This window comes from Carcharhinus amblyrhynchos, chromosome 9, assembly GCF_965287045.1.
Source record: "Carcharhinus amblyrhynchos chromosome 9, sCarAmb.v2.hapA, whole genome shotgun sequence".
Lineage (NCBI taxonomy): Eukaryota > Metazoa > Chordata > Chondrichthyes > Carcharhiniformes > Carcharhinidae > Carcharhinus > Carcharhinus amblyrhynchos.
The window spans coordinates 102272410-102300229 of NC_137332.1; the positions used below are offsets into that span (position 1 = coordinate 102272410).

The 27820-nt window shown below is 45.5% G+C and overlaps 1 protein-coding gene across 1 annotated transcript in view; it reads left to right on the forward strand.

Moving 5' to 3' along the window:
- The window catches only part of LOC145348668 (complement C4-B-like), a 126501-nt gene extending 98960 nt beyond the window's left edge, over positions 1 to 27541 (forward strand). The window contains exons 30-41 of the mRNA XM_080196832.1: positions 791 to 949; positions 2348 to 2407; positions 3520 to 3613; positions 5658 to 5814; positions 6956 to 7058; positions 14217 to 14291; positions 16026 to 16128; positions 18570 to 18659; positions 20771 to 20863; positions 23299 to 23382; positions 25786 to 25918; positions 27400 to 27541. Coding sequence (XP_080052958.1) covers positions 791 to 949; positions 2348 to 2407; positions 3520 to 3613; positions 5658 to 5814; positions 6956 to 7058; positions 14217 to 14291; positions 16026 to 16128; positions 18570 to 18659; positions 20771 to 20863; positions 23299 to 23382; positions 25786 to 25918; positions 27400 to 27541 — 1293 coding nt within the window. The remainder of the gene's footprint in view (positions 1 to 790; positions 950 to 2347; positions 2408 to 3519; positions 3614 to 5657; positions 5815 to 6955; positions 7059 to 14216; positions 14292 to 16025; positions 16129 to 18569; positions 18660 to 20770; positions 20864 to 23298; positions 23383 to 25785; positions 25919 to 27399) is intronic.
- Positions 27542 to 27820: the final 279 nt, after the last annotated feature.

The following is a 27820-nucleotide window of genomic DNA, read 5'->3' on the forward strand; positions in this document are numbered from 1 at the left end:
TTGTAAAGGGTATTGGTGAGACCGCAACTGGAGTACTGTGTGCAATTTTGGTCCCCTTATTTGCAAAAGGAAATATATTGCCTCAGAGGGGGTGCAGAGAATGTTCACCAGGTTGATACCGGAGATGAGGGGGTTAGCTTATGAGGAGAGATTGAGTAGATTGGGCCTGTATTCTTTGGAGTTTAGAAGGCTGAGGGGGGGATCTTATAGAGACTTACAAGATAATGAAGGGGCTAGATAGGGTGGAGGTAGAGAGATTCTTTCCACTTAGAAAGGAAACAAGAACTACAGGACACAGCCTCAAAATAAGGGGGAGTTCGTTTAGAACAGAGTTGAGGAGGAACTTCTTCTCTCAGAGGGTGGTGAATCTCTGGAATTCTCTGCCCATTGAAGCAGTGGAGGCTACCTGATTGAATATGTTTAAGTCACAGGTAGATAGATTTCTGATCAATAAGGGAATTAAGGGTTATGGGGAGCAGGCAGGTCAGTGGAACTGAACCTCTACAAGATCAGCTATGATCTTACTGAATGGCGGGACAGGCTCGAGGGGCTAGGTGGCCTACTCCTGCTCTTATTTCTTATGTTCTTGTGTTCACAGTGACTTCATTGCAGTGTTAATGTAAGCCTACTTGCAACATTAATAAGTAAATTTAGAAAATGATTGTATATCTACTTTCTGCTCACCGTAAAAATCAGAACGGTCATGTCATTCAGTCAGCATGTCTGGCCATCCATCAGTGACCAGTGAGTATATTTCAATCTGACCCCTCTTTTTTAATTTGTTGCTAAGGACACAGTGGTTGCCTTGGAAGCTCTGTCAGAATATAGCATCGCGGCCTTTGAGCGTAACGAAGTCGATATTGAGATGATATTCAGCAGCCCTAGTCGAAGTGGCAAGGAGAAACTTCGTCTGAATCAGAACAATGCCTTAATACAGGATGAACTCAAGGTAAGAATTGAACTTCGAGGCTGTTCTATTGATGTGGATCTTCCGGATCCGTCTGCGCATTGTTTGTGGTGGCAGGGACCCCAGTGCCATGGGGCTGGATCTTCTGGTCCCACAGAAACGTATGGCATTTTGTCCGCGACTCGCCTGTCCAGCCACGGTGGGAAGGATGGATTTGGGAGGGGCAGAATCCAGGGATGGGGTGCGTGGGAAATTCCATCCATGGGGAGGCATTGTCTCACCTTAGAGAATGGGACTGTGCAATCATCTACAGAATGTGACCACCCTGGGAACAGTCAATGAAATGGGGGTTCTGAGACTAGTTTACAATTTGCAGACACAATTCTCCTCTTGAGAGATTCATGTTGGAAGGGATTATGTAATCCATCGCAAATCCGGGGGAGGATTTGCAGGGACAGAATTCATCATAGAATCTCTACAGTGCAGAAGGAGGCCATTCGGCCCATCGAGTCTGCACCAACAACAATCCCAACCAAGCCCCATGTCCCGAAACCCCACGTATGTACCCTGTTAATCCCACCAACGTACGCATCCCAGGATACTAACGGACAATTTAGCATGGCCAATCCACCTAACCTTCACATCTCTGGATGTGGGAGGAAACTGGGGCACCCGGAAGAAACCCACACAAACCCAGAGAGAGTGTGCAAACTCCACACAGACAGTGACCCAAGCCAGGAATTGAGCCTGGGTCCCTGGAGCTGTGAGACAGCAGTGCTAACCACTGTGCCACCGTGCTGCACCAGCTGGGGGGGAAAGGGGAGGATCTTATCTGGAAATTTGCAAATCGGAAAGCAGGGGGCCTATCGCACATGTGGTCCTACAATACTAGATAAAAGCAAATTACTGAGGATGCTGGAATCTGAAACCAAAAGAGAAAATGCTGAAAAATCTCAGCAGGTGTGGCAGCATCTATAAGGAGAGAAAAAAGCTAGCGTTTCGAATCCAGATGACCCTTTGTCAAAGCTTTGGCAAAGGGTCACCTGGACTCGAAACGTCAGGTCCTGTAATACGCTGGGTTATATTGGATGTGGGCGGAAGGTCAAAGCAGACAGAATTCCCGTCCTCGCACATCCTTATAGGACCGGCCTGAAATCCAGTCTGATTGAAGTGAACGAGATGGGAAATTGGGCGGGACATGTTAATATATACTGGATGCAATACTGTCCACTTTGTCTCCCTGCCTGTGTCCAATTGGACATCCGTGTTCTTTAAGTCAGTGCCATTGGGAACAGGGCCCAGGGAACACTGGAGGAATTGAATGGTTTACATGGTCAGTGCCTGTGAGGAGCGATGCACAAATCCCTTAAAGACCTGACGTGTGAACGCAACAAGAGGATCCTGGCCCATAACACGAAGCTTGTTTCTGTCTCCTCTTAGTTCCCCCTGGGAGAAAGCATCAACATCCACTTGTCGGGCACAGGGAACGGAACCCTCACCGTGAGTAAATAGTTTTGGTTAACTAATAAAGATGTGTACAGGAGGGTACAGAAAACAGGAGCAGGAGTAAGCCACTTGATCCTTCCAACTTGTCCTTCTCACCCACACTCCTCTGCCCTGCCACCCCCCTCCACCCCCAGATTTTGAGTATTGTCTGCAGCTTTTGTCTCCTAGTCTGAGAAAGGACATTCTTGTTATTGAGAAAGTCCAGCAAAGGTTCACCAGACTGATTCCTAGAATGGCAGGACTGACATATGAAGAAAGGTGGATGGACCGGGCTTGTACTCACTGGAATTTAGAAGGGTGAGAGGGGATCTCATAGAAACGTATAAAATCCCAATGGGATGCGGGAAGAATGTTCCCCATGTTGGGGAGGTCCAGACCTAGGGGTCACAGTTTAGTAATGATGGGTAAGCCATTCAGGATTGAAATGAGGAAGAGAATCTTCACGCAGAGAGTTATGAACCTGTGGAATTCTCTCCCACAGAAAGCTGTTTGGGGCAGTTCCTTAGATATATTCAAGAGGGAGCTGGACATGACCTTTGTGGCTAAAGGGATCAGGGGAGAGAAAGCGGAAATGAGATATCGAAAGTGCATGATCAACCATGATCATATTGAATGATAGTGCAGGCTCAAAGGGCCAAATGGCCTACTCTTGTACCTATTTTCTATATTCCTATGGTTCACCTCCCGCCCCGACTGATTCAATAAGATCGTTGCTGCAAAACACTGAACATCTTACATCTTCTATCTCCCACCACACTCCAAAAGATTTATTGGTATTGGACATGCATTACTTATCTTGTGGATGGGTTGAGGAATTGGATCACAATGCCTTGGGGACATGGCAAAACACTGCAGGATAATTCCTCACCCTCTTAATATTCTCTGCAACACTACATATGTACCAATGGACCAGAAGATTTCTATATTTCGTCTACAAACTTCTTTTTAACAATGTCTCCCGGTGAATGGATCCTTGCTGTGTAAGAAATCCCAGTTTCTTGGGAAAGTAACAATGCAAATCACTGTTGCACACACCCATTGCAAAACTCTTGATCATCGAGTTCTTGTATTTTGATCAGGATTTTCTTTTCCGGTAAAAATTGCAGTTTCTGAAAACATACCACTGTCTGTCGCAACCCAAGAACACCTGTGATTATTTCCGACTGGAAGTTACGGTTAAAGGAAAAGTGGAATATTCGGGTGAGTAGCAGTCGGCACCACAATCTCACTGAAACACGGAATCTTAGAAACCTCATGGGTTACCAGCTGGTCATTTAGCCCATCCTTGTTCCGTCAGAGGATAAAAGCAAATTACTGCGGATCTGAAACCTAAAGGGAAAATGCTGGAAAATCTCAGCAGGCCTGGCAGCATCTGTAAGGAAAGAAAAGAGCAGATGTTTCGAATCCAGCTGACCCCTTGAAAAAGCTAAAAGGTATAGAAAGTGGGAGATATTTATACTGCAGGGGGAGGGAATGAAAGATGAGTCATAGCCATAGAAACCAGGGGAAAGGCTGCTAATAGCTGTCCACAGAGAGAATAAAGAGTGTGAACGGCCAAATGGCAGACAAGGTAAAATGAAGATATTGGGGGAATGGGGGAGGGGAGGAAAATGGATGGGATAGAGGTAAGATTTAGAAAAGAGAAGCAAAGGGTGAGTAAAGGTAAAGGAAGGGGGGTAAAGTAGTGGGAAAGAGTGGAAGGAAGAAAAATGAAGAAAGACAATAAAGAAATAAAAGCTAGAGAACAGTAAATAAAAAGAATGAGAACAAAAGGGTCAAGACAGGGTAGAGCTAATCATCTGAAGTTGTTGAATTTGATGTTGAGACTGGAAGGTTGTAAAATGCCTAGCCAGAAGGTGAGATGTTGAGCTTCACTGGAACATTGCAGCAAGCCAAGGACAGACATGTGGGTATGGGAGCAGGATCATGTGTGTTAAAATGGCAAACAATCAGAAGGTCAGGGTCCTGATTGTGCACAGACCTGGCTGTGAGGCGGCAGTGCTGACCACTGTGTCACTATGCTGATATGTCAAAGGTTGAAGGTTAGGTGGATTGGCCATGATAAATTGCCCCTTAGTGTCCAAAGGTGTGTAGGTTTGGTGAATTAACCATGCTAAATTGTCCCATAGTGTCCATAGATGTGCAGTACAGTGGCACAGTGGTTAGCACGGCTGCCTCACAGTGCCAGGGACCTGAGTTTGATTCCCGGCTTGGGTCACTGTCTGCATGGGTTTCCTCCAGGTGCTCCAGTTTCCTCCCACAGTGTGATAGATGTGCTGGTTAGGTCTATTGGCCATGCTAAATTCTCCCTCAGTGAACCCAAACAGGTGCTGGAATGTGGCGACTAGGGGATTTTCACAGTAACTTCATTGCAGTGTTTAATGTAAGCCTACTTGTGACACTAATAAATAAATAAACTTAAGTTTGATGGCTTGGCCATGATGAATGTGCAGGGGTGGGCCTGGGTAAAATGCTTTTTCAGAGATTCAGTTGGACAGAATGGCCTCCTTCTGTACCATGGGGATTATATGGATGGTGGGAGCATCACTGCCAGAGGACATCACAAGATTGGCATTCCTGAGTGGGGGCCCTGAGAAGGAGTCCTGAGGGAAGGGGTAATCTCTTGTGGGGTGGGGGCTGAGGCTCCTGCCTGGGGTCACCCTCAGGTCTGCGTGGTGTTATCTGTTCTGCGGTGGGGGACCTGAGAGGTTGGCAGTGGTCCTCTTGCCAGTGGGGAAGGGGTGGGGGGGAGGGGGTGATGTTGGGGGGATGGGGAAGGGGAGATGGTGGAATCACTGTTTCCAAATGTTGGTGGGTGGGGCAAGCCCACAGTGACTGTGGAGATCTCTGAGCAGCCGGTTTGGCTGTCGTCTCTCCCAGAAAGGTGCTGCTAATGCCCGTGGGAAACATTCCCGTTTTCCCGGCTGGTGGGGTCTTGCACAATAATGAATTTTCCACAGTGATTGATCATCACGACATCTGACGTTGCCCGCTGTTGGGATTTTCCAGTCCCACTGCAATGGACGGAGATTTGGCTAAGTCCCCAATCTCGTGGGGCATGCAAAAATCAGAGAATTCCAGCCAGAGTATCCTGTTAAAATCAACTCTCGGCACCGGGAAACCAGCAGATTATCCAACTGGCGGGAACGGTTCCGCTTTTTTTTAGTGTGAACAAGTGCAGCTGGCTACAGCTGGACGCACGTTGACGGAATCAGAATTTCAATGAGATTTTCTGCTCTTACAGCCTTACCTGAATACCCCGACTATGAAGACTACGCAGAGCCCTTAGCAGCGGACCAGCCGCTGGATGGGATTGGCTGGTTCGATCTGCGGTCCCGGAGGAAGAGGGATGTCCCAATGGATGATACAGCTGAAACACTTTACTACGAAGTCTGTGCCTGGTTAGTGCCAATAGTCTCTTCCGCATGAAGCCTGCCCCATTCTCGCATTGCTGATTACCGGCGCAATGGTCAGTGCTTACTGCTGTTACTCAATTGAACTGGTTACGACTTCTGGAGTCTGCATTTGCACAGATTAACGTGGAAAACCAGAAGTTGCTGCACTTTTCCAGTGGGTACATTATGGAGGCTTTCCCAATCCAAATTCTATACAAAAAAACTTAGAGAATCACTCCAGTGCAGAAGGAAGCCGTTTGGCTTATTGAGCCTGCACCAATAACATTCCCACCCAAGCCCTATCCCCGTAGCCCCACTATTTACCTTGCTCATCCCCCTGACACTACGGGGTAACTTAACACGGCCAATCAATCAGATCCGCACATCTTTGGACTGTGGGAGAAAACCAGAGCACCCGGAGGAAACATATGGAGACACGGGTAGAATGTGCAAATTCCACACAGACAGTCACCCAAGGTCAGAATTGAACCTGAGACCCTGGCGCTGTGAGGCAGTAGTGTTAATCACTGTGCCACGGTGCTGCCCTTACCACAGGCACCATTTTGGATTGGCTATTGAATATCACTCCCCTTTCTCTTTATTCTCTTTCTAAAACAAAAATGTGACTTAAAGCCTGTGTGGGATTGGGATAGGCATGGAAACTGTAACGTTAAAACATAAACATTGTCATTGGTAAGCCAAGCAGTGTTGGTGAGAATTGCTTTCAGCCTCAATTTGAATCATCGGCTATCGCCCCCATTTGTAACAAAGGCGCATCCCCAGTCAAATAACTCATCAAGCCATTTCCCGTCAATACATCAAGAATGTGCACATGCTCGGCTGGATTTTCGCCAGCACCCCCTCACTCCCTTGCATTGCTCACCAGCCGTGCTGTCCCTGGGAACCTGGTGTATGGCTGGGGGCGGTGGGAGTGAGTGGTTGGGAAGTTTGGGGGGATGGGGGGCAGTGGTTGGACGGAAGACCCTGCCAGTGGGAGGGGCTGGAAACACTTGACTTCTTTTTGCTGAAACTTGACGTTTGCTTTCCTTTGAGTTCACAGCAGCCAGGTTCACTCTGACTGGACTGATAGCAATTGATGAACTTTGCTAATGCACTGGGTCAACATTTCTTTCCCTGTTTCTCAAAGGCACGTACCCGATGGCGAGAACAATCAGAGAACCTTTGGAATGGCCATTGTGGATATCTCCCTGCTCAGTGGATTTGAGCCGGAGCATGCAGATTTGGATAAGGTCAGAACTTCCTTCTTCCCAATGATGTCAATTGCATTTTATTGATGGAATGGTCTGATTTGATTTGATTTGTTTCATTATTGTCACATGTATTGGGATACAGTGAAAAATATTGTTTCTTGCGCGATATACAGATAAACCATTCTGTTTGTAGAGAAGGAAAAAAGTGAGTGCAGAATGTAGTGTTACAGTTATAACTGGGGACAGTAAGTAGTCTCACAACACCAGGTTAAAGTCCGACAGGTTTATTTGGTAGCACAAGCTTTCAGAGCACCACTCCTTCATCAAGTGACTGCAACTCCACATTATAGCTAGGGTGTGGAAAAGATCAATTTAATGCAAGGTACATAAGAACATAAGAAATAGGAGCAGGAGTAGGCCATCTAGCCCTTCGAGCCTGCCCCGCCATTCAATAAGATCATGGCTGATCTATCATGGCTCAGTTCCACATTCCCTCCCTCTCCCCATAACCCTTAATCCCCTCGCTTATCAAAAACCCGTCAACCCGCATCTTAAAAATATTTAGCGAGGCAGCCTCCACCACCTCAATGGGCAGAGAATTCTAGAGATTCACCACCCTTTGAGTGAAGAAGTTCCTCCTCAACTCCGTTCTAAACCGCCCCCCCTTTATCTTGAGGCTGTGCCCCCTAGTCCTACTGTCCTTTGAGCAGGAAGAGTCTCTCCATCTCTATCCTATCCATCCCATTCATCATCTTATATGTCTCAATGAGATCCCCCCTCATTCTTCTAAACTCTAACAAGTACAAGCCTAGTTTATTCAGCCTCTCCTTATAGCTCAACCCCCTCAACTCCAGTATCAGCCTAGTAAACCTCCTCTGCACTCCCTCCAAGGCCAAAATATCCTTGCGTAAGTACGGCGACCAAAACTGCACACAGTACTCCAGCTGTGGCCTCACCAATGCCCTATACAGCCGCAGCAAGACCTCCCTACTTTTATATTCAATCCCCCTCGCTATGAAGGCCAGCATCCCATTAGCCTTCCTGACCACCTGCTGCAACTGCAGGCTGGGTTTTTGCGACTCATGCACAAGGACCCCGAGGTCCCTCTGCACCGTCGCCTGCTGCAGTTTTTCGCCACGTAAGTAATAGTCCTTCCTACCATTATTCCTACCAAAGTAGACCACCTCGCACTAGGTCCATTCAAAAGTCTGACAGCAGCAGGGAAGAAGCTGTTCTTGAGTTAGTTGGTACGTGACCTCGGCTTTTGTATCTTTTTCCTGATGGGCGAAGATGGAAGAGGGAATGTCCGGGGTGTGTGGGGTCCTTGATTATGCTTATGCCTTGATTGTGTAGTGTGACAGTTATAGCTAGGGTGTAGAGAAAAATCAACTTAATGCAAGGTAAGTCTATTCAAAAGTCTGATGGTAGCAGGGAAGAAGTTATTCTTGAGTTGGTTGGTACATGACCTCAGACTTTTGTATATTTTTCCTAACGGAAAAAGGTGGAAGAGAGAATGTCCGGGGTGCGTAGGGTCCTTAAGTATGCTGTCTGTTTTGCTGAGGCACAAGAAGTGTAGACAGAGTCAATGGATGGGAGGTTGGTTTCTGTGATGGATTGGGTTACATTCACAACCTTTTGTAGTTCCTTGTGGTCTTGGGCAGAGCAGGAGCCATGCTACGCTGTGACAGAGTGTTTTCTATGGTGCATCTGAAAAAGTTGGTCAGAATTCTAGCTGTCATGCCAGATTTCCTTTCTTCTGAGAAAGTAGAGGCATTGGTGGGCTTCCTTAACTATAGTGTAGGCAACTTTAATTTGTCGTGTGTGTGGGTGTGTGTGTGCGTGTTTTTACTTAGCGTCTCCAGTACTTCTGTTGCTCATGTGGTATGGGGATTTCTCCTGGAGGGTTCGAGGAGGTGTACAGATACAAGGAAGGTGCAGTAGATTCATACAATCATTGAATATAAACTGGAGAGAGAATTAAAGGTGAAGGTATCATAGAATCCCTTCAGCGCAGAGGAGGCCATTCAGCCCACCAAATCAGCACCAAATCTCAGATAATCTTACCAAGACCAGGCAGGGAAGAAACGATTCTTGAGTCAGTTGCTACGTGACTGAATTATTAAGTGGTCTTGATTATTAATTTTGATTTGATTTATTATTGTCACATATATTAACATACAGTGAAAAATATTGTTCCTTGCATGCTATATAGACAAAGTGTACTGTTCATAGAGAAGGGAACAAGAGAGTGCAGAATGTAGTGTTACAGTTATAGTTAGAATGTAGAGAAACATCAACTTATTACAGGGTAGGTCTAGTCAAAAGTCTGTCGGCAGCAGGGAAGAAGCTTTCCTGAGTCGGTTGGCACGTGTCCTCAGGCTTTTGTATATTTTTCCCGAAGAAAAAGGTGGAAGAGACAATGTCCGGTGTGCGTGGTGTCCTTAATTATGCCGGCTGCTTTGCCGAGGCAATGGGAAGTAGAGACAGAGTCATCGGATGGGAGACTGGTTTGAGTGATAGATTGGGCTACATTAAAAAAAGTACTTGAAAACAATTATATAATTTAAAAAAAACAAAAAAAGTGTGTTTATTGTGAAATCGTAAGATCGACGGACAGCAGGGTGGCACAGTGGTTAGCATTGCTGCCTCACAGCACCAGGGACCCGGGTTCAATTCGTAGCAGGGGTCACTGTCTGTGTGCGGTTTGCACATTCTCCCCATGTCTGTGTGGGCTTCCTCCCGCATTCCAGAGATGTGCGGGTTTGGTGTGTTGGCCATGTTAACTTGCACCTTAGTGTCCCAGGGTGCATATGTTAGAGTGATAAGCAGGATAAATGTGTGGGCTTGTAGGTATGGGGTCTGGATGGGATTATTGTCAGTGTTGACTCAATGGGCCAAATGGCCTCCTTCTGCACTGTAGGGTTTCTATAATTCAATTATCTTGGGCATTGAAAATCATCTTCTTTGCTGCCTTATTTGGAAATAAGTTAGGAATAGAACACAACTACACAAACACTAGGATAGTTCCTTAACCCAAAGTGATAGGGACAGTGGAATCAAGCAATTGGATAGAATAGTGAAATCCCGGCATTGCAGAAGGCAGCCATCCAGCCCATCAAGTCTGCACTGACTCTCCAAAACAGCACCTTACCAAGGGTCTTCCCACTGTCCTATCCCCTAAAACCCCAAGTATATATCATGGCTAATCTGCCTGACTTGCACATCTTTGGACACTAAGGGGCAATTTAGTATACCCATCCACCTAACCCGCACATCTTTGGATTGTGGGAGAAAATCTGAGCACTTGGAGGAAACCCTTGCAGACACAGGAACAATGTGCAAACTCCACACAAACAGTCACCCGAGGCTGGAATCGAACCGGGCTCCCAGCACTGTGAGGAACTGTGCCAATGTTCCATCCTTTGTCCTATTGGAGATCAGTTGATCACTGGTCATTGCCTGGCATTTGGGTGGTAAGAATGGTACCTACCAGTTCTCAGCCCAAACCTGAACGGGCGCCTGACCTGCAGCGTGTGGGCGCAGACTGCTTCATTAGCTAAGCTGTGAATGGAACCGGACACTGTGATTTGATTTTGATTTGATTTAATATTATAACAGGTATTAGTATACAGTGAAAAGTGTTGTTTCTTGCATGCTATACAGGCAATGCACACTGTTCATAGAGAAGGAAAGGAGAGGATGTAGAATGTAGTGTTAGAGTCATAGCTAGGGTGTCGAGAAAGATCAACTTAGTGTGAGGTAGGTCCATTCAAAAGTCTGGTGGCAGCAGGGAGGAAGCTGTTTCTGAGTTGGTTAGTACATAACCTCAGACTTCTATACATTTTTCCCACCGGAAGAAGGTGGAAGAGAGAATGTCCAGGGAGTGTGGGGTTCTTAATTATGCCGGCTGTTTCGCCAAGGCAGCGGGAAATGTAGACAGAGTCAATGGACGGGAAGCTGGTTTGCCTGATCGATTGGGTTACATTTACGACTTTTTGTAGTTCCATAGAAAGGCCATTGGTGAAGCAGTTGAAAGTAGCTGGGCAGAGGCCACCACCTGCAGGAACCCCTGCAGTGATGCCCTGAGCCTGAGATTAACCTTCAATAAACAAACTATCGCCCATTTCTGATAGGCCCCACTCAAGCTGGTAGAAAATTTTCCCACTCACCCTTATTCGCTTCACAAAGCTCAACGATGCCACAGTTGATACCATGTGAGCAGACATTCCACTGCGGACATCGAGCATCTGGCTGCTTTACGATTGGGGCTGTAATGAGGAGAGGAGCTGGACAATTCAGGTCAAAACCAAAGTAAGCATCAGCAAGTAGGTTATTGGTGCCCATGGGTCAATTCATTAACCAAAACGATACCACTAGAAAGGGAAGGGGCCAGATCAAAGTGTCTATTATAAAAATAAACTTCTCTGATGACAAAAAAAATTAGGATTGGTGAAATAGTAGTGCCCAAGGGTAAATCCTCTTGAAATTCTATTGAGGCACTTCAGTGCCTGGTGTATTTGTGCGTCAAACATCTTTTTGAGTCCCAACCTGTCTCAGGAACCTGTGATGAGGAATATCTGCAGACATAAGAAAGGAAAGAATGCGTCAAAATTTTCTGAATGTTCTGAGGTTCTATATGTCTCCATATATTTTAAGATTTCCTAGTTTTTGTGTGCATGCATGAGGACGCGTGTGTATATGTGTGTCTGTGTGTGCACATATGTGTTTGTGCTTACATATGTGCGCATGTGCTTGCATGTGCATATTTGGTTTAATCCCTGACTACTAAGCAATGTTTCCCCCATTGCTTAGAAATAGCTTATATGATAATATTGCAGCTAGAAAAATGAAATTGTTAAAAAATTTTATTTCCAAGATGCAGCACGGTGGCACAATGGTTAGCACCGGTGCCTCACAATGCCAGGGACACAGGTTCAATTGCAATGTCAGGTGATTGACTGTGTGGAGTTTGCACATTCTCCCCATATCTGCTTGGGTTTCTTCCAGGTGGTCCAGTTTCCACCCACAGTCCAAAAATACGCAGGTTAGGTGGATTGGCCATGTTAACTTGCCCCAAAGTCATAGAATCCTATGGTGCAGAAGGAGACCATTTGGTCCATCAAGTTTGCACTGACCACAATCCTACCCAAGCCTTACCCCCATAATCTCATGTATTTGCCCTAGCATGTTCCCCTGATACTCAGGGGCAATTTAGCACGGCCAATCCACCTAACCGACAAATCTTTGGACTGTGGAAGAAAACTGGAACACCTGGACGGAACCCACGTAGACATAGGAAGAATGTGCAAACTCCACACAGACAGTGACCCAAGCCAGGAATCGAAGACGGGTACCTGGTGCTGTGAGGCAGCAGTGCTAACCACTGTGCTACCATGCTGCCAAAGTGTCCAATGATGTGCAGGTTAAATTTCCCCTTACTGTCAAAATATTTGCAGGTTAGAGGGATTAGTGGGGTAAATGCACGGGATTACAGTGATAGGGCCTGTATAAAATGTTATGTCACAGAGTTGGTGCAGACTCAATGAACCACATGGGCTCCTTTTGCACTGTAGGGATTCTATGCCTTTGAATTAAGTCAATGCAACTGCCTTTGACTGCAAGTAGAGGGTACATAATTCATGCTATTATAGTCTTCTTGTCGCTACATTGTGGAAAGAAATAGCCAAAAGAGATTTCTGATAAAATATGGGACAGTGAGTTTAAGAGGATGTTAAACAGATTGGCAAATTAACATGTCTCCAGATATCATTGAAGGAGCAGCTCTCCGAAAGCTTGTGATTCCAAATAAACCTGTTGGACTTTAACCTGGTGTTGTGAGACTACTTACTGTGCCCACCCCAGTCCAATGCCGGCATCTCCACCTCATTGTTATTCACAGTAATAGCTGTCATTCTACACTGAATGATCTAGGACAGTGCGCATGACTAGAGGTCGAGAAATATAATTTATAATTTGCAGCCAGCAGTGAAAAGGTGATTAGTGAGGCAGAAGGCAACTGTGTTTTTTTTCTCTGCACACCTGCTCTTTAAAGCGGTCTCACAGCATGGTGGATAGTGTCTCTGCCTCTTGAACCAGAAGCTCCAGGTTCAAGTTCGAACCCCACCCCCCCACCAACCCCAGGGCTTGATGGCCAAGGAGGAAACAGCCAAACAGGTTGAGCATCATCCTACAAATCGACCCTAATAGCTGGCATTGAGAGCGGGAAAGACGTCTGGTCAACCCTGCTTGGTGCAGAGTCATGACTTCAATCAGGCCATTGAGGTTGGCCTATTGGAGTATGAGCTCCCTGATTAAGGATCCAATTGATGGGTCAATCAGAGAGTCTTTGCCTTGTATTTAACCGGGAATGTCAGTTCCTCTGGCACCCCAGAGGTGGACCACTAGCTGCTAGCACTCTGTGTACTGCTATTAAAGTTTGAAAAAAAAAGGGATTTTGGTGAAGGGGCTTCTGCCTCTGAAGACTTATAGTAAGAAGTCTCACAACACCAGGTTAAAGTCCAACAAGTTTATTTGGTAGCAAAAGCCACTAGCTTTCGGAGCACTTGCTGCCCCTTTGTCAGGTGAGTGGGAGTTCGCTTCACAAATAGGGCATATAAAGACATCAGAAGACTTATTACAGCACCCCTCAAGCTATAAGACTCTGGTGACAATTTAGTGTCCGGAAAAACCACCAGGAACAGATAAGAGAAACAATAACACAATCGGCTGCTTTCTAGTATTGCATGAGTCAGAGTCAATTAATCCCAATAAAAGGATTAAGCTGCGAACAATAATTATTTGTTTCTCCATTGACTTGCCATTAATATAGGCACAGAAAGGTATGATGAGGAATCTAGCCTATCATTCTGGCGATTCATGTTCTTCACAATATTTAGTTCTACCTCAGCTAATGTAGGCTCCGACCACTGGCAGGGGTGGGGCTGTCACTTGACGGAAAGAGGTGATCACTCATAATTCTCAGGTAGGTTGGTATGAGGGATGCGGCAAGTTAAATAAATGTCCCTTCGCCATTTGAAGAGTTTCCCCTTTTGGATATAAGGCAGGCCACAAACACGTGGACCAGAAGCTATCATTGCCTCATCGCTAATTAACATGCACAGCACCGGAGGCGTTAATATCAATAAAGAGCAAGTATGACTGCAGTGACGGTAATTGGAAATATGTTTGTTTTTCCAGCTAAAAAATCTTGTCGATAAGTACATCGATTCGTACGAGTTCAAAGACGGGAGAGTGCTCCTCTACCTTGAGACGGTAACTGCACTGTTTGCGCGTGTCTTTCCATTGTGAATTATGTTGTAAAAGACGACTGCACCTTCATGAACCCTGACCCTGGGGTAATCTGGTAACCAGGCAGTATGTATCCAAACTATTGCACTTGGGCCAAGACTGTCATAGCGGAAGGATATATTGTCCTGTGTACACCTCCTCTCCCAACACCCACATCCACATAACATTCTTGGGATGATTTACTGGATAGTCACCCAGTAAAATGTAACAACACCCTCCTCCCCACCTCATATTCCCAGTAAATACAGTGAAAATGACAAGGATATCTGTAGCTCACTGAAAATAAAGTGGTGCTTTATTCCCATTTTAAATGACAAAAAGAGGGACTTTGGAGAAGCTCTATGAACCAGTCAATCAGTTTCCATGAACTGCTGTAAAGAGCATGGCGAAGAATGCAAAATGTCTATTCTGACATAGGTAATATCAACACCTTTAGCATATTATGGAGAGCATAGGCAGGGAAACAAGAGGTTCAAGTTCAGGAGTGAAACCAGGAAGAGGTTTATAACACATAGGGGATCTCATAGAAACTTACAAATTTCTAACCAGGTTAGACAGGGTAGATTTAGGGAGAACGTTCCTGATGGTGGGGGAGGTGATGGCCTCGGGGTATTATCACTAGACTATTAATCCAGAAACTCAACGAATGTTCTGAGGACCTAGGTTTGAATCCTGCAGAGGGTGAAATTTGAATTCAATAAAAAAATCTGGAATTAAGAATCTACTGGTGACCATGAAAGCACCGTTGATTGTTGTAAAAACCCATCTGGTTCACTAGATCCTTGAGGGAAGGAAATCTGCCATCCTTACCCGGTCTGGCCTAAGTATGACTCCAGAGCCACAGCAATGTGGTTGACTCTCAACTACCCTCTGAACAATGGTAATTAGGGATTGGCAATAAATGCCAGCCCAGCCAGCGAAGCCCATGTTCCACAAATGAATAAAAAACAACTAGGAGTCATAGTTTGAGGATAAGGGTCTTGTGTGGGCTTCCTCTGGGTGCTCTGGTTTCCTCCAATGATGTTCAGGTTAGGGGGATTGGCCGTGGTAAATGCGTGAGGTTACGGGGTCGGGTAAAGGGTGAGATGGGGCTGGGGAAGGTGGTCTTTGGGAGAGTCGATGTAGACTCAGTGGACTAAATGGCCTTATTATGCACTGCAAACTTTTAGAACTGAGGGGAGGAGAAAATTTTTCACCCAGACAGTGAATGTGTGGAATTCACTGCCACTGAATGTAGTTGCGGTCAAGACATTAAATCAGATATAGCTGCTTGGGCTAAAGGTATGCAGGGAAGGGAGGTCAGGATATTGAATTCAATGATCAGCCATGGTCAAAACAATGATGGAATAGACTCAAAGGGCCGAATGGCCTACTCTATGTTTTTTCTATGTTTTTATAGTCCGATGGCTGAATATCTCCCCCCCGCCAAAGACAATAGATATTGCAGATCTTTGGAGCTTTAAAGATTCCGATGGGTTGACTCTTATTGGTTAACAACATCAGGGGACCTAGAGCAAAGATGGGTAAATGGAGTTAAAACATCGACGGCTATGATCCGATTGGATGGGGTGAGAAGGGTCAAGAGGTGAATCATCGCCTCTTGTGCCTATATCCCTAAAATGTAGATCTAAGATTGTGGAAGCGGTATTTTATGTTTCTACCGCTGAACCTGATTCCATGGTCGTTTTCCTTCTGTAGGTTACTGAACACAAGCAATGTTTTGTATTCGGTGCTAGGCAAATCTTTCCCATCGGATTAATACAGCCAGCAAGCGCGACGCTTTACGACTATTACAACCCTGGTGAGTAGAGACTCCGCTTCAACGTGGCCCTGGGTCAAATCTGCAATAAGCTAGGAGTTTCCCCAGGATGATTCTTTAGGAAGTGAATCATTTCTTGTGGACTAAAAATGAGTTTGGGAGTCCATGTGGAGTTTGTCTGAATGGAGGTTGCTTGTTCTCCCCGTGTCATGCGTGGGCTTCCTCCCGGTGTGCTGGGTTTTCTCCAACGATGTGCAGGTTAGGGGGATTAGTGATGGTAAATGGGTGGGGTTATGGGATAGGGCAAGAGATGAGATGGGCCTTGGGAAGATGCTCTTTGGGAGAATGGGTGTAGACACGGTGGACTGAATGGCCTTCTTCTGCACTGTAGAGATTCTATATGAGCAGGTTAAAGGTTAGGAATTCTGTGGCAAGCAACTCACTTCCTGACTCATCAAAAAATGTCCTCCATCGACACGGCACAAGTCTGGAGCATGACGGAAAACTCTACACTTACCTGGGTAAGCGCCATTCCAACAACTCCCAAGAAATTTGGTACTGTCCAGGATGAAACAGCCCGCTTGCTTGACACCCATTCCACAAACAGCCAATCCCTTCACCACCTAACAGTGACTGCCATGTGTACCATCTACAAGATGCACCACAGAATCTCAGCGTGGTTCCTTCAGCAACACCTTCCAAATCACAACCACTAAAATCTAGAAGGACAAGGGCAGCAAATACCTGGAGCGCCACCCGGAGATTCCTCTCCAAGTCACTCCCCATCCCTACTTGGAAACGTATCGCGCCATTCATTCACTGTCGCTGCTTAAACTTCCTCCCTAATACCACGGTGGGTGTGCCTACACTACATGGACTGCAGCTGTTCGGAAGGCAGCTGACTATCACATTCTCAAGGCAACCTAGGGATGGGCAGTACATACTAACCCAGCCAGAAACACCTACATCCCATAAAAATGAATTCAAAAAACTGAAACAGATATGGGCTGTTCAGTACCAGATGGGAGTGAATCATATTGCTTTAGGTGCTATCTACTCTCCACGTGGACAGCACGGTTGTGCAGTGGTTAGCACTGCTGTCTCACAATGCCAGGGACCTGGGTTCAATTCCTGGCTCGGGTCACTGTCTGTGCAGAGTTTGCACATTCTCCCCATGGCTGCGTGGACTTCCTCCGGGTGCTCTGATTTCCTCCCACAACCTGAAAGACATGCTGGTTAGGTGCATTGGTCATGCTAAATTCTCCGTGCACCTGAATAGGTGCTGGAGTGTGGCGACTCAGGGATTTTCACAATAACTTCACTGCAGTGTTAATCTAAGCCTACTGTGAGACAAATAACTTTAAACTTAATTCCACAGAAGCTAACACTGGGTCATTCACTGACTGCATTTTACCAGGCAGGAGTGATTCATTCTGGTCTAGAACCAGGGGTCACAGTCTCAGGATATAGGGGGAGCCATTTAGGATTGAGGTGACGAAAAACATCTCCACTCAGCAAGTGGTGAACCTGTGGAATTCTCTACCTCAGAAAGCTGGAGAGGCCAAATCACTGAATATGCTTACATAAATAGATAGATTTCTAGACTCTAGAGATGCCAATGCGTTTGGAGAGAGAGCACGGGAGTACGACATTGAAAGAATGGCACAGCAGTCTCAAAGGGCCAAATGGCCTCCTCCTTCTCCGATTTTTTATGTTCCTATCTATATTTCTGTGTACTTTTCAGGAGCTGACAGAGAGATGTCGTTAAAAATACAGCGCAGAATAATTTCACCTTAATTTGATTATTTACGACTCTCTGCTTGTGGATTCAACAACCATTGTTTGATTTGATTTGTTATTGTCACATGTATTAGCATACAGTGAAAAGTATTGTTTCTTGTGTGCTATTCAGACAAAGCATACTGTTCATAGAGAAAGAAACGAGACAGTGCAGAATATAGTGTTATAGCTAGGGTGGAGAGAAAGATCAACTTTATGCAAGATAGCAGGGAAGAAGGTGTTCTTGAGTCATTTGGTACGTGACCTTAGACTTTTGTATCTTTTTCCCGATGAAGAAGGTGGAAGAGAGAATGTCCAAGGTACGTATGGTCCTTGATTATGCTGGCTGCTTTGCCAAGGCTTTGGGAACTGTACACAGAGTCAATGGATGGGAAGCTGATTTGAGTGATGGATTGGGCTACATTCACAACCTTTTGTAGTTTCTTGTGGTCTTGGGCAGAGCAGGAGCCATACCAAGCTGTGATACAAACAAAGAATGCTTTCTATGGTGCATCTGTAAAAGTTGGTGAGAGTGGTAGCTGACATGCCAAATTTCTTTCATCTTCTGAGAAAACAAAGGCATTGGTGGGCTTAAGTGAACATATATTGTTGGCTGACATTAACAGTTTGAATTTCTAATCACTGTGTCTCAATAGTAACTGTGTCAGTGATAGTATTCTGATGATTTAATGCTTGGGTTGCAGAGACTAAGTGCTCCATATTTTACAATGCCCCAGAGCAAAGCAGCATTGTTTCAAAGCTGTGCCGGGATGATGTCTGCGAATGTGCGGAAGGTAAGCTTCCATCAATATATATGTGAAAGCTCAAAAGTCACCAACATTCGTGTTTAATATTTTGGCTCAATCTTTTGTGTGCGTTCAGAGCCCTTTTTCATTCCTCCAGGATTGTCAGAGATCCTTGAGTACCAGCAACCTTAGCCACACTTAGTCGACTTTTAATACAAACAGCACTGGACACCAAGCGTCCAATGCAAGGTCTTTAATTACTTGTGCACAAGGAGAACTCCCCTTCGTCTATCCAAATAGCTGGAGTAGTTCTGATGTTACAGAGAAGCAACTCAGTCAATTACAGCAAATCAGGAACAAGGGATTTTTCATATCTTTCACTGACATACATATTTGCCAATTAAATCCTGGCTTTTCACCCTTTCCCATTTGATTAAAAATTGATTCTGCTAATTATTTGCATAGCATATCCCCATATCCCACCTTTGGTATTTGTTATGGAAAAAAATCTGGTCTTGTTCACCCTCAGGTGAAGGTCAAAAAGCAGAACGTTATGTAGCCTAGTCTGAAGCAGATAGGCTCCCTTGAAGGATTGCAACTGATAACGTTTTCACAAGCTATTACAGAGAAGGAATGATTTATTAAAATCTGAGCATTTTAACTTCCACAGCGTCGATGGAAGCCTCTCCCCAAATTGAGACTAGGGAAGTAGGATTATTCTCTTCCAGACAGAGAAATAGGGAACGCATTGTACCCTAGGTAATACTGGCAAGGAACTGTCAGACTGACTGACAATTCTCTGCAGAAGGGTCACCCAGACTCGAAACATTAGCTCAGTTTTCTTGCCCCCGATGCTTTCAGAGCTGCTGAGATTTTTCAAAGACCAAATAAACCTGTTGGACTTCTACCTGGTGTTGTGAGACTCCTGACTGAGACAGAGAAAGACAAGAGGGTATTTGATTGAGGTGCTGCAAAAATCATGGAAGGTTTTGGTGAGCAAAATGGGGAGGTGGATAGTGGGGGAATGGGGGTGGGGGAAGTAGGGGTATTTCCTGTGGCAGGGGGATTGGTTACCAGAGGGACACAGTTATGAGGTGAATGGCAACAGAATCAGAGGAGGAGCATATTTTAAGCATGACAATATATTATGATCTGCCATGTGAAAGGCCAGTGGCAACAGATTCAATAGTAACTTGCAGAGGGGAATTGGGCATGTACTGGGAAGGGGAATAATGGCAGAGCTATGGTGAAAAGGTAAGCAATGAAAGGAGAATCATTGGGCACCTCTTCCAAAGAGTTGGCACAGGCATGATGGGCCGAATGTTCTTTTTTCTAAGCTGTATGATTTTAAAAAACAAGGAAAAGTACAGCACAGGAACAGGTTCTTTGACACTCCAAGCCTATGTCAATCATGATGTCTGAATTAAACTAAAAAAAATTCTGTCCTTACTTGGACGGTATCCCTTTATTCTCTCTCTCTATTCATGTACCCATCCAGATGCCTCTTAAATGTTACTAATGTGCCTACTACCACCACCTCCTCTGGCAGCACGTTCCAGGCACCCAGCACCCTCTGCATGTAGAACCTCCCCCAAGCATCTCCCTTAAACTTTTCCCCTCTCACCTTGAATTTGTGCCCCCTTGTAATTGACACTTCCACCCTAGGAAAAAGCCTCTGATTATCCACACTGTCTATGCCTCTCATCATTTTGTAGATATCTAACAGGTCACTCCTTAGCCTCCATCTTAATTCCATTGCATTCGACAGAAATAATTATTGGGATAACCAATAAATCCAACTTTAGGGATTAATTTATCCCCAGCTAAATTAAGTTACAGTAAATTGTAGTAAAATGCAACATTCACACCACGCTGGTGGCATCCAGATTAAAATAGGGAATACATTGTAATGGCAAGACTGACTGACAATTCTCTAATGAAGGGTCATCCAGATATGAAACGTTGGTTCTGTTATCTCTCCACCGATGCTGTCAGAGCAATTGAGATTTTTCAATTTTCTCTCTCTCTACTGCAATATCAACCTATTTATTTCAATTCAGATTTATGGCCCATGCTGTCCATTGGCCCAAAAAACTGACCCATGTTGCGTTACATCTGTGCAAGTATCTATGGATCTCTTTGTCCTTTTTCTCGCTCAGGTAGCTGCCCTCAAATAAAGAGAACGTTTTCCGAAATGGTGGCCGGAGATGCACGGATGTCTTTTGCATGTTACAGTCCAATTGTTGACTATGGTAAATATTTCAGATTCCTCCATTTGGGAACACTGAGACTGGGCACAGATCATGCGGCAGTGTCTTATTAGAGGGGTCTAAGTCTTTTATCTCAGCACTGAGCTACAAGGGGCTAGATTTGTCAATTAACAGCATAGAGACATGTTGATAATTGATTGACAGATTATGGCATGATTTGTATGGGAGGGGGAAGTGGGATTTAATCAGCTGATGTACTGTATGGAGTTTGCATGTTCTCCCAGCATCTGCGTGGGTTTCCTCCGGGTGCTCTGGTTTTCTCCCACACTCCAAAGATGTGCGGGTTAGGTGGATTGGCCATGTTAACTTGTCCCTTAGTGTCAAGGGCATTAGGAAAGTAAATACAGGGGTTACAGGGATAGGGCCTGGGTGGGATTGTTCTTGGTGCAAGCTTGATGGGCCAAACAGTCTCTTTTGCACCATGGGTATCCTATAATTGATGTGGAGGCTGAAAAAGGGACTCTGTTACCTATCTCAGTTTGATTTTGATTATTGGAAATGAAATTTGTACCAACTATAACAATTATTTCACTCAAATAAAAACAAAATGCCATAGATGCTGAAAAACTGAAATAAAAATAGAAAATGACAGATAAACTGTGAGTTAACTTTCCGAATCTGAACGATCCCGCTACAGAACTTCTACTTTCTCCTAGTTCTGTGGCAGGATCATTCAGATCTGAAACATTAACTTTGTCTTTATCTCCACAGTTGCTGCCAGACCTGTTGAGTTTATTCAGCATTTTTCATTTTCATAACATATTTTTCACAGTATGAATCACAACTCAAGAAATTAGTTTTACAATCTATCTTGGTGATTGGCAATTGCTTATTAAACTGATAGCATAGGCAAGAAGTGTATATGTATATACGCTTGTATATGTTGCATGAAACATTTATATTAGATGTTTAAGCAATTCATGTGTTAAAGTGTGAGTCTCCTGGGTCGGAAGGCTCTATTTCCTTTAGCAGAAGGGTCAGTAATCAGAGGCACAGATTTTAAGTAGACACTTGGTAGGACACAACTTGCGTTGCTGAAATAAAGAGACATGCAGTCAAAACTTTTCAACTTGCACTCATCAGGACAGATTCACAAGAACAGTAAATCTCAAAGGGAACAATAAGTTATGCAGCATGCAGTAAACATTGGTGCTTCCTTGGAGATTCGATATTCTTGCGACTCTGTCCCAATGAGTGCAAGACAATAAGCTTCAACAGTATGGCCTGAGGTTTCAGAATAGTGAGGTCCCAGTTTCCCTTGTCTGGAGGGTCAGTGGGAAATTATCACCGCTGACTCTGAACAAGCCCGCTGCCATTTCAGGCTCAAATGTGCATTGATTGGCTGCAGGCCACTGTCAACATCCTTGTGGTTGCCATTGACCAGAAACTCAACTGGACTCACCACGTAAATACAAGAGCCGATGAGAGGCGAGGAATACTGCAACGAATAACTCAGCTCTTCATCCCCAAAGCTTGTCCACCATTGACAAGGCACAAGTCAGGGGTGTGATGGAATACTCTCCACTTGCCTGGATGGATGCAGCTCCAATAACACTCAAGAAGATTGACACCATCCAGAACAAAGCAGTCCCAGTTGATTGGCACCACATCCACTTCCTCCATCACTAACATTCAGTAACAGCAGTGAGTACCATCTACAAGATGCACTGCAGAAATTTACCAAAGATCCTTCGAAACCCACGACCACTTGCATCTAGAAGAACAAAAGCAGCAGATACCTAGAAATCCCACCACTCCCAAGTTCTTCTCTCACTGTCCTGCAGTCGCTGGGTCAAAATCCTGGAATTCTCTCTCTAAAGGAACTATAGGTCAACCATAACACGTGGACTGCAGCAATTAAAGAGGGCAGCTCACCACCATCTTCTCAAGGGCAACTAGGAATGGGCAATATATGCTGGCATAGCCAGCAATGCTCAAGTCCCATGAGCGAATAAAAAAGACAAACCTTTCATCCACAGTTGGAGGATGGCACCTGTTCGGGTACACTGAAGGGGAATTTAGCATGGCCAATGCACTTAACAGCATAACTTTTAGAGTGTGGGAGGAAACCAGAGTACCCGCAGAAACCCATGCAGGCATGGGGAGAATGTGCAGACCCTGTACAGACAGTGACCCAAGCTGGGAATCGAACCTGGGACCCTGGCGCTGTGAGGCAACTGTTTTAACTACAGTGCCACTGTGCAAACGCATTGTGCACTTGGAAGTTCTGGAAAACAGGATGCAGTGAAATGAGGCTGGAGAGCCCTTTTCCAGCCAGCATAGATGATGGACCGAATGGTGGGGCAATGAATTGAAAGGTGCCACACAATTAGTGTTCTATTGCATTTTGAACTTTGGAAGTAAATCTTAAATTTGAAGCTACTTTTCTAACAGGTGATATGTTATGTTTTTTTCAGCCTATCTCGTCAGAGTGATTAGCGTAAATAAAACAGGAAGCTTTTCGGCCTTTGCTGTCTCCATCACAAAACTCATCAAACGTTGTAAGTAAATTCAACGCAAGCATTTCCTCCCCATGGCTTTCTCAAATTGGGGGCCCAGCGGTGACTGATATTCCCACACAGGCTGTCGAGACACCCAAATTGTAACCCTTCCAGCTCATGTTCCAGTCTTTCGAGTTTTGTGATATTTGTCCCTCCCCAGTCTGGGGTCTGACTTCATCCCAGGGAATGGTGAAAAACCACTAGTCTCCAGAAGAATATAATATTGGTGATTGATGACCCACCCACATATCTGGAGGATGGGTGGGGATGCCCCCCATCGCTATTCTCCCAGAGGAAGCAAACACCATTCATAGAATCCCTACAGTGCAAAAGAGGGCCATTCGGCCCATCAAGTCTGCACAGACCACAATCCCACCTAGGGCGTATCCCCATAACCCCATGCATTTACCTTAGCTAGTCCCCTTAACGGTAAGGGGCAATTTAGCACCTAACCCGCACATCTTTGGAGTATGGGAGGAAACTGGAGCGTCCAGAGGAAACCTCCGCAGACACGGGGAGAATGTGCAGACTCCACACAGACAGTGACCCAAGCCGGGAATCGAACCCGCGTCTCTGGCTCTGCGAGGCAGCAGTGTTAACCACTGTGCCATGGTGCCACCCAAAGAAGTCAGGCCTGGGCGGATCTCCTTAGATTAATTCAACTGAAGACTCCAGTCGAATTAATCTGAGTAAGGTGAAATCCCACCCTCCCCCACCACCAAAGAGATGCCAGCAAATCCGAGGCCGCGACCCTCTGCAACTGACAGCACCACTCAGTGTGGTGGTTACTATTGGTACTGCAGTCGAGTTCTGGAGGGGTGGTAGGGGGATTGATCATGGATTCCTGAACGTGGGTGGGATTCGAGCAGTAGGGTGTTGGAGGTACAGCGGGACTGACGGTTGCGGGTGAGGATGGGGCAGGAGTATGATCGGGGAGGGGTTGGCTTTTCTTGGCTCCCTAAAGCCACCTGTACATTCCCTCCTCCAAACTTTGTAAACAAAGAGCAAAGAAAATTACAGCACAGGAACGAGCCTTTCGGCCCTCCAAGCCTGCACCAACCAATATGCCCGACTTAACTAAAACCCCTACCCTTCCAGGGACCATATCCCTCTACTTCCATCTTATTCATGGATTTGTCCAGATGTCCCTTAAAAGTCACCATTGTATGTGCTTCCACTACCCCCCGGCAGCGATTTCCAGGCACCCACCACCCTCTGTGTAAAAAAACTTGCCTTGTACATCTCCTTTAAACCTCGCCCCTCGCACCTTAAACCTTAAGTAAACCCTTAAGTAAATGAGTCTTCCATCCTGGGAAAAAGCTTCTGACTATCCAGTCTGTCCATGTCCCTCATAACCTTGTCGACTTCTATCAGGTAAACATTCCTCAATTTATGACAATTCTCTGTCCCAACATTGACCTACTTATTCAGATCTATTGTCACATTCTAGCAATTTGCCCAATATTTCCCATTTTACAGCATTTGCTCTCTCCCAGTGAAGAGACCATTTTCCCTAGATATAGCATATGTCCAGGTGTAGTGGAATGGGGGAGGGGGGAGGAAAGGGGTGGTGTTCTCTCCCCTATTCTTGGAGGGGCAAGTTGATTGCCGACAGTGGCAAATGAGGCCCTTCAGCATCTCTTCATGAAATCAAAGGCTGAAAGCTCTCCAGTACTGGCAGCGCCACTGAGAGCTGGTGGTCACTGTTGGTACTACACCTGGGCTCTGGACTGGGAGGGTTGATGATGCATCCTTGGGTATTGGGGTAGCAGGGAGTGGGGGTAGCTGTGGGAATGTGGAGAGGAGAGGGCGGGCAGAATTTTGAGTGGTGTCCTTCCATGGTCCAGAGACTCCATTGATTACTGGGTGAGAAGACTACCCTCAACTCTCCCTGTCAAAATCTTGATTCGGGGAGGGAGGGGGCATTTGGGAAAGGGGTGGAATCTCCTCTAGAAACCACTCACTACCCCCAACCCTGCCTTCAAACTCACCTCCAGGAGGGGCATTAAATGCCACCCATGGAATTGGCTGCCCTCTCTATGTGGCATCTAATATTTAATCCCAATTACTGCAATGGAACGGGATATCAGGTGATGGGCAGAAGGTCCATCTCAAATGAATTTAATCCTGGATCTGTCACTTAAATGAGCGGAAAATTGCAGACTGGAGAAGCAGAAATGATAACTTTGAAGAAAATTTCATTTTTTTACAACGAACAATCAATGTTTTGACAAAATATACATATATTATTTTGGGCTCTTGGTCATAAAGTCGAAGCAAGGGGTGGATTGTTCAGTGAGCTTCTCTTCTCATGGGGCAATGATTGTTAAAATGTTGTCTCAGTGACGCGATAGGATGAACGTATAAAATATCCCACATTCTGTCTTCGTCTTTAAAATATAGCAAAGGATGAGAGCATTCGTGCCAACGACATCCGGTTTTGGCTGAAGCGGAAATCCTGCCCATTAGAACTACAGGTTGAGAAGGCTTACCTCCTCATGGGGAAGGATGGCAAGACCCAAGATTCAGACCAAAAGTAAGTAAGGTTGCTAAGGAAGGCAGCACGGTGGAACTGTTAGCACAACTGCCTCAGGGACCTGGGTTCGATTCCCAGCTTGGGTCACTGCCTGTGCAGAGTTTGCACATTCTGCCTGTGCCTGGGTGGGTTTCTTCCGGGTATCCGGTTTCCTCCCAGGGTCTGAAAGACGTGTTGTTTTGGTGCATTGGCCATGCTAAATTCTCCCTCAGTGTGCCCGAACAGGCGCTGGAGTGTGTTGACTGAGGGATTTTCATTGTGAGACTTTGTGATAGTAATAAATAAACAAAGTTTAAATGGTAAAGATGGTGCAAGATGTCAAGACAGTTCATTTTACAGTGTAGTGGTATCTCCCTTTCCCTTGGGCTGCAAATACCCAAGAAGTTTAAATTTTAAAGTTTATTTATTAGTGTCACAAGTAGGCTTACATTAACACTGCAATAAAAGTACTGTGAAAATCCCTAAGTCACCACATTCCAGTGCCTGTTCGTGTACACAGAAGGGGAATTTAGCATGGTCAAAGCACCTATTAGGTCCGCCCTGGTTCATTCTCACTTCTCAGTGAGGAGAGGTTCAAATGTTCCACTCTGGAAATCTGGCACGGAATCTGTTGTGGCAAGCCCAGCGCTACTACTGAGGGAATGCTGCACAGTTGGGGGTACAATAGGCGGGATTTTCGCCACCCATCCTGTGGGGTGTTTTACAGTGTTGGTTGAGGCCTGGCATTGGCCAGCAGTGGGATCTTCCAGTCCCGCTGCTGTGTTTGTTCGCATCATCTGCAACCAGGAATGGGCGGGAGAGCTGGGAGGGAGTTGTTGGGTTGGGAGGGGATTCAGGAGGAGTTTGCCATCAGCAGGACTGGAAAATCCCACACATTTGAAAGGACCCATAAGGATCCATAATAGCAGGAAGAGCAAAGCTACTACCCGTGGCTTTTGGACAATCGACCAGACTCTCCAGCCTCGCCCGCGGCTGGGATTCTCCAATCCTGCCGGTGTGAACTGAGATTTGGCTGAGCAACAAATTCACTGTCCTTGCTGGCAGCCATGGCAGGCCATGCGAGGCCAGAGAATTTCTCCGACGCAAACATCGTCTAAACAGATGTTCTGATTGCCATTCCCATTGCCGTTTTTTGGGGAGTTTGCTGACTGGCTGTTTAATTTTAACTGTTCAAACTGAGTCACTAGATGTCTGGGTGCCAATGGCATCAACGGATTATGTTAACAGTGGAAGTAGATAATCAGGCGTGATCTGTTGGAATTGGGGGATAGGCTGAATGGCCTACTGCTGCTCCAGTTTCCTATGCTCCTGGAGACCATACGTCCAAGATATTCCATTCACCGTGACTTGTTATGGAGCATCTTGAAGTCAAAAAAGGCGCTGACATGCGAACTGTCAGAGGGTGATGCTCGTTAAATTATTCTCATTGCTCTCTCCTTCTCTGTCTGCCCCACCCCTCTCGTTCCCCACCCCTTCAATAGCATGCAGTATATTCTTGATTCCAATTCTTGGATAGAGGAGGTTCCACCTAGTGAAAAATGCAGAGCCTCGAATTTCAGAAAAGGCTGCAGCGAATTCAACAAGTTCATCGACCAACTTGAATTGGATGGATGTCAGACATAAGGGCATCCCCTTGCCTGTACTTTGAGCATCTTCACCGAAAAATAACATTCAATTACAACTCATATATGGAAGAAACGTTTGATTGCTTTCAACACCCAATCACTTCATCATATCCCTGGAAATAAAACTTGAAATGTAATTTGATTTGATTTATTATAATGTCTTATTACATGAATACAGTGAAAAGTATTGTTTCTTGCGTGCTATACAGACAAAGCTTACTGTTTATAGAGAAGGAAAGGGGAGAGTGCAGAATGTAGTGTTATAGTCATACCTAGG